At 28.2% G+C, this 6,865-nt stretch overlaps 1 protein-coding gene across 1 annotated transcript; it reads left to right on the forward strand.

The window, feature by feature from the left end:
* Positions 1 to 2,948: 2,948 nt before the first annotated feature.
* On the forward strand, positions 2,949 to 6,251 carry LOC100807726 (protein SRG1). The gene is made up of 4 exons (XM_014775656.3): positions 2,949 to 3,225; positions 3,406 to 3,650; positions 4,085 to 4,409; positions 5,809 to 6,251. The coding sequence occupies exons 1-4, from the start codon at positions 2,971 to 2,973 to the stop codon at positions 6,073 to 6,075; spliced, it is 1,092 nt and encodes a 363-aa protein (XP_014631142.1). The 5' UTR covers positions 2,949 to 2,970; the 3' UTR covers positions 6,076 to 6,251.
* Positions 6,252 to 6,865: the final 614 nt, after the last annotated feature.

Raw genomic sequence — 6,865 nt, forward strand, 5'->3', positions numbered from 1 at the left:
TAGAGTCGGTGTTCCAACCTTGGACCCATACCTTTTGTACATTCAAATTCGAAATACGTAACAATTTGTTATAACGTGCAAAACACAGAGTATTTTTTTTTATTACATCTAACTTTGTTTATAGGTTTTCCAAATTTAAAATAAATAAGTATACTGAACATAAATAATTACCTTTTCATAAATTGACCCCGAGTATTATTAAAATTTTCATATTTAGTTTCTCATTAAATTATGACCATTTAAGGTACTAATCAATTTTTTTTTCATTCATCGTTAAGTTCAATAACAAATACCACTAAAGATGACGAATCAGTCAAATTTTTTGATAAAAATTAGTTATCAATAAAATTAATGAATATTTCATATTAACATGATGATAAAAAAAAAACACTAGTAAACATTTTTTCTTTTTTTTATAAGTACTTATGCATAGATACCGTTCTATTTTTTTTTTCTTGTGGTATTATAACATATTCTCCTTTTCATTAAAATATTTATTTTAAATAAATAATAAGTAATTAATGAAGATGTATGATTGAGAATAGCAATCTGATCTTGGGGATCATCAGTGGCCACTAGTGACTCACTTTGTGGGGTACAATTGTCTCGTGAGAATTTTGGTGAACACCGCATGTTGAGAGGTGCCAGCCAGTTATATCATACATATGAAAAAATAATATTGTTAATAAGTGCTCTTATGATATTATTTAAGAAATTAAAAGAAAAAATATTAAATATAAAAATTATAAGAAAGTGCTAAATTATAATTAACTTAATTTTTCGTCTTCTAATAAAAAAACTCTATTTTAAGTTTCTTAAAAAATGTCTTTAGGAAGAAAGCCTACAATTTAATTTGGGGACAATCACGTTTTGTAGATGTACATGGGTATCCACTAAGGCTACATTGCAACTGGTGTGTAAGCAGAGTGGGGAACTAGAACAGCAATCCATTGATGAAAAGCATCAGCTTCAATTTGCTTCATGCATCCAGCTTTCAAATCTTTGGTGCTAGCAATGAGGTGGAACTAAAGAAGATTTTTTATTCTTCCCTTTCTTAACTGATATTTTCAAACTTTAAAATCGTTTTTTGTATAAACCACGAATATTTTTCATTATTAATTCTCTGTTCTTAAGATCATTATTATAAGTGTCAAATTTTACTAGTTGTTGGTCCATAACTTGGACATCGGTTCTTTAATTTTACTATAGCTAATTAGTTATCATGGCTTACCAAGGCCATTTTGTACGTAAAAGTTACTGATGTTCCCAATGCCCTTCATTTCATGCATGATTGTTGGAACGGCGACCGTAAATATTTATGTTAACTCCGTATTTTAACGTTACCGAACTTTTACCTGACTGTAAATTTTGGTAATATATATATGTTAACATTTAGCATAAAAAAGTATCATTATTAATGTACAAAAACAAAAAGACAAATAAATATTTTTTGTCATTTTCTTTTTTCATCTGGTTTAATTTTTCTCTTTATTTCATGCCTTACTATACCACTCTTCGTTAACTATGCTTAAGCAAACCTTGTTTAATTAATTGCATTTTGAAAATTGAAAGCAGTAATTTTTGAAAATAAAAACCAATCAGTCCCCGAAAAAATTTGTTTTCACGTTTTAATTAATTTGGAGCTTTCCAAAAGACGTAAAAAACTTTCATAAAATCAGTTGCTTTTCACTTTCAGTTATTATATAGATACTTTTATTGAACAAAGCATGTCCAATTATTATTCACAAATCTTGTAAATACATATTCATTTTTTTTTCCTATCTCCTTTATACTTCATTTGCTTTTATATATCTCTCTTTTGCAGTCCATACAATCACTTTCTCTTCTATATTTTCCTCTTCTTTTTTTATTTTTGTTCCTCCATTCTTAATTTTCACCTCAATACACTCTAAAATGGTATTTCACCTTTGTTTTAATGGTATTTCACCTACCTCTTTAATTTGTGCTTTATTGCTGAAAATTAATGGTTATTAATTGCTATAAATTGTGCAATGAACTAGCTAAGGGAAAACTAATCCATCTTTATCCTATATATAAATTGTATAATAACTGCGCATGCTCTCTTCGGGGACACTTCTAGAATTTTCTGCTTTTGTTGATTGAGTCTGAATGCAAGCCGTGTTTGTACCGAAGCAATTTATTTATCTAGTCAAGGAAATACTAGAAGGAAATTTTTAGAAACTCCAAAGAAATTTAAAAACAAAAGAGTTTTCAGCTACATAACAAGCCGACTTGTTGAAAAGTAAATATATATCATCCTTTTTCACGAAGTATATCTATGAATAATTAATTCATACACACATCCATGTCCAATGTAATTGAATTCTCATAGGACTTAATTTCCTGAAACATAACATCTATAAGTGCAACTCCAAATTTAATTTAATTGATCGCTGCCAAGCACGTGTTGTCAATTTAACCACTTGCAAACGCATCATTAAAAGACATTTGATCAACCGATAAATCATTAATTGGAGTGATACTAAATCTATTTCATTAAAGTAAAGTTTTAGATTTAAATATAATTAAAAAATATTCCACTGTTAAATTCTGCAATAGAAAATAATTATTAATGAAATTAATAAATACTTTAAATCAATATTATAGATAAATCAATAAATAAAGGACAGTTCATCCTTCAATTAAATTTGATCCAAATAATTAATTATGACAAATACATAACCTACGGTGTTGGATATACATGCATTAATTAAATTAGTTGCAGTCATAGCACATATGCACATTTGAAACAAGTTATTCTACTGCGGCAAATAAATAGCTATCATGGCCGTACAAATTAATTATTTAAGTCGTCATAGTCAAATATATCCACATTTTAATAAATATTTTTAACCTCCAAGAACGGGTCAAAACTGAATACGGCATTTTCTTGCTGCATAAATACCAATCACACCGTTCGTTCTCATTGCACCTTAATTTAATTTACCAATGGCTTCATCACAGCAGGTTAGTGTCTTTGGGAGCTCTCGTTCTGTTCTTGGCGTGATGGACATGCCCAAGAAACCAGAAATGGGAATACCAGAAATGTATATTCGCCCACAAGAACCTACAATTCGATCAAATGAAACCACTTTGCCAACCATTCCCGTTTTTGACTTCAAAGCCTCGCTACATGAAAATGCTATAGATGATGCTGAACTTGACAAGTTGTTTACAGCATGCAAAGATTGGGGTTTCTTTCAGGTTTGTACCCTAACATATATATTATATACCCTTAATTTCAAATATAGAATTAATGATAACTTTTCCATTTGCATTGATTAATTAATATAATTGCTTAATTAGTCATTGCTGTTAAGTGTTAACTACTGTATAATTTGTGTTTTAGTCTTATATGAGAGCACTACTGTTTTGTTTATGCAGGTGGTGAACCATGGTGTTAGCTCTCAGCTGCTGGAGAAGCTGAAACTTGAGATTGAGAAGTTCTTCAAGCTTCCCATTGAAGAGAAAAAGAAGTACCAAATAAGACCAGGAGATGTTCAAGGCTATGGAACTGTGATAAGATGTAAAGATCAAAAGCTTGACTGGGGGGACAGATTCTACATGGTGATCAACCCTCTTGAAAGAAGAAAGCCACATCTTCTCCCTGAGCTCCCTGCATCATTGAGGTATATACTTTCATTCATTTCTTTCTCTTAATTTCCTTATTATCTATTAAACCCTCAATAAATAAAGAGAAAAATTATATGCAATTCCTTATGTATTTTTAATGTTGTTTTCTAATTATAATTCAGAGTTTTACTTTGATAATTCACCTACGTAATAAAAATTTACATTCAATATCAATGTAAATTATTAAGATGAAATATGAATTCTGATTGGAGAACAGTATGAAAGTAGCCAGATATGTATGTATATATGTATATACCTTGATCATGATATATGTATAATAATTTGTATGCTTATGTATGTATAATTAATAATTATAAGATTTACATTAAATATCAATTCTGATTGGAAAACCAAAACCAAAAGTAATCAGATATGTATGTATGTATGTATATATACACCTTATGAGATACGTATATATTAATTTGTGAAGGGATACCTTGGAGTCATACTTCAGAGAATTGAGGAAACTAGGTATGGAACTTCTGGGGTTATTGGGAAGAGCCATAAGCATGGAGATTAAGGAAGTGATGGAGATTTCTGATGATGGCATGCAGTCAGTGAGACTGACATACTATCCGCCATGTCCAAAGCCAGAGCGTGTTGTAGGGCTCTCCCCGCACTCTGATGCCTCGGGCATACCCATCCTTCACCAGGTCAATGGTGTGGAGGGTCTGGAGATAAAGAAAGGGGGGGTTTGGATTCCTGTGACCTTTCTTCCTGATGCTTTTGTAGTTAACGTTGGGGACATCATGGAGGCGTGTCATGTTTTTCTCTCTTTTTTCATTCAATTTTTTTAATACTAATTCAGCACGAGGTCTATAGAACTTAGTCTTAGGATATATATATATATATATATATATATATATATATATATATATATATATATATATATATATATATATATATATATATATATATATATATATATCATAAGTCTAGTTTTCTGCATCTAACATAAATTATGTCCAATAAATCCGGTTAATATGCAAACTTTTTAATTGCTTTAAATGGATAAAGCAAAATTCAACATCGTCACGTCATGATCATGGATGATGCAAATGAGTGAAAACAGCTTATATTTTTTGAATTTATTTTGTAATTTAAAATGAGTTTAAATTTTTTATTTAGTTTAAGTTTTTTCTTTTTCAAAACTAATAATTTTTTTCTTAACTTAAAGTTTGTTTTTAATAAAATCTTTAAAATAGATTGATAAACTTTAAACAGTTTCTTGAGCTCAAAGAAAGAAATAATGAATATAAACTTATAACTCTATCATATTTAAAATATTTTTAAATAGTCTAAACTGTGATCTTTTTATTTGACTATGTTATCGATCAAAAAGTTTTACCTTAATTTGTTTAATGAAAGTTATTTTTTCTGAGTTTAGATTTATGTGTATTTGAATTAGAAGTGAAATAGAGAGAAAAGAAAAAAAAAGAGAAAAAACTGATAAAAGTAAAAGAAAAATAAAATAGTAAAAGATGTTTTGTTTGGATAAATAGACATAAAAAATAAAGAAATAAAGAAATTTCTCCCTGCTTCTTTAGAGGTAGATGCAGAAGAGTAAGTGAACCATAAATAAATTGTATAAAAAGCTTTTTATACTAATTTAAAAATTAAATTAACTAAAAAATAAAATTTGTATCATATTATTCTTTTTCTTAACATGAAATTATTTATTATTTTTTACATCACAAAAAATATTTAATTTTTAAAAAAAAGTAAAACAATAAAAATACAATGAACATTTTCCATAGTTAGGAGAGAAACTTTTTATATGTGAAACTAAAAAGAAAACTCCTTTTATTTTATTTCTTGTTATTTTTGTTCATCTTTTTTTTATTGTATTTACATTAAGAACAACATGAGACAAGTCATAAACACTAACATTTCTATATCAAGGCGTGAATTTTGACTTTTTTAAAAGTAAAATATTGACGTTTCAAGTAATTCCATAAAATAGTTTATGATAGCATTGATTCCCTCATTTAATTTTTTTACTAGTTATTTGGTACAGTATTCCACAAAACTGAAACAGCATGCATTAACACCTAATTAATGGAAAGGTAGTTGATAATCATGGCTTATTTATAAATGATAGTATCTCACTATATATCTCCTTATCCATAACTTATGCTGTCGGTGATCTTGCAGATTCTTAGTAATGGGGCCTATACCAGCATAGAGCATAGGGCTGCAGTGAACAAAGAGAAGGAGAGAATTTCTATTGCTATGTTCTTCAACCCCAAATTTGAGGCAGAGATTGGGCCAGTGAAGAGTTTTATAAATTCTGAGAACCCACCCTTGTTCAAAAGCATGTTGATGGAAGATTACTTCAAAGACTTTTTCTCACGCAATCTTAATGGGAAGTCACACTTGGAGAAAATGAGGGTTACAAGTTTTGACTTGATAAAAGATTAAAGTTAACTATCTGATGGGTCAGTATCCTTTAATTTTGTCAGCATGTTGTTGTATATAGTTTATCGATCAGAAACTCTAATACTGGACCTTAATTTCTATAGTAAAAGTTGATATGGATATGTACTTATGTAACCGATATTTTACTCACTATATTAAAAAAGATCTTTTATTCTAAATTATGATGGCATGCGAGTATCCATATTTTGTTATCTGAAGTTTGAGTCAAAGAAGAGCATGTTTGGATAAATTATTTTTAGGTAATTCTAAGAAAAGAAAATAAGAAAAATATTATAAATTAAAATAAATTTTTCATTAATTAATTTGTAAAGGTTTTCTTATATAACTTCTCTAAAAGATGAGAAGAAATTTATAATTTAATTAATAATTAACTAATAAAATTAATGAATAACTTATTTTAGTTTATAAAGAAACTCATTTTATATTTTTTTTCTTTTTTCTTTTTTCTAAAAATACTTCTAAAAACGTTTACTCAAACAAATTCTTAAAAAGTAAAAATACTTATAAACTCATTCGTCTGGATAAAAATAAATACAATTGGAAAACTGGAAAAGAGACTATAGAAGGAAGATTGGAATCACTGGCCGCAACTCCAAAAGAACACACTCATTTCAATCTATTTATAAACTTCGTTTTGAACCCATATTATGCAATTAAACATGTTCATGTTCATATATATCATCTATGTAACATGAATACATTTGGTTTTAGTTATCGTAAAATAATGAAACCTATATTATGCTTCAACGAATTATTTAGTGAGATTTGGTCC

Source organism: Glycine max, chromosome 5, assembly GCF_000004515.6.
Source record: "Glycine max cultivar Williams 82 chromosome 5, Glycine_max_v4.0, whole genome shotgun sequence".
Taxonomy (NCBI): domain Eukaryota; kingdom Viridiplantae; phylum Streptophyta; class Magnoliopsida; order Fabales; family Fabaceae; genus Glycine; species Glycine max.

Excerpts from the sequence above, each read along its gene's own strand:
- LOC100807726 (XM_014775656.3), top strand. The coding sequence starts at position 2,971 with ATGGCTTCATCACAGCAGGTTAGTGTCTTTGGGAGCTCTCGTTCTGTT. Across the intron at positions 3,651-4,084 it reads GAGCTCCCTGCATCATTGAG|GGATACCTTGGAGTCATACT; the intron begins GTATATACTTTC and ends TAATTTGTGAAG. Across the intron at positions 4,410-5,808 it reads ACGTTGGGGACATCATGGAG|ATTCTTAGTAATGGGGCCTA; the intron begins GCGTGTCATGTT and ends GTGATCTTGCAG.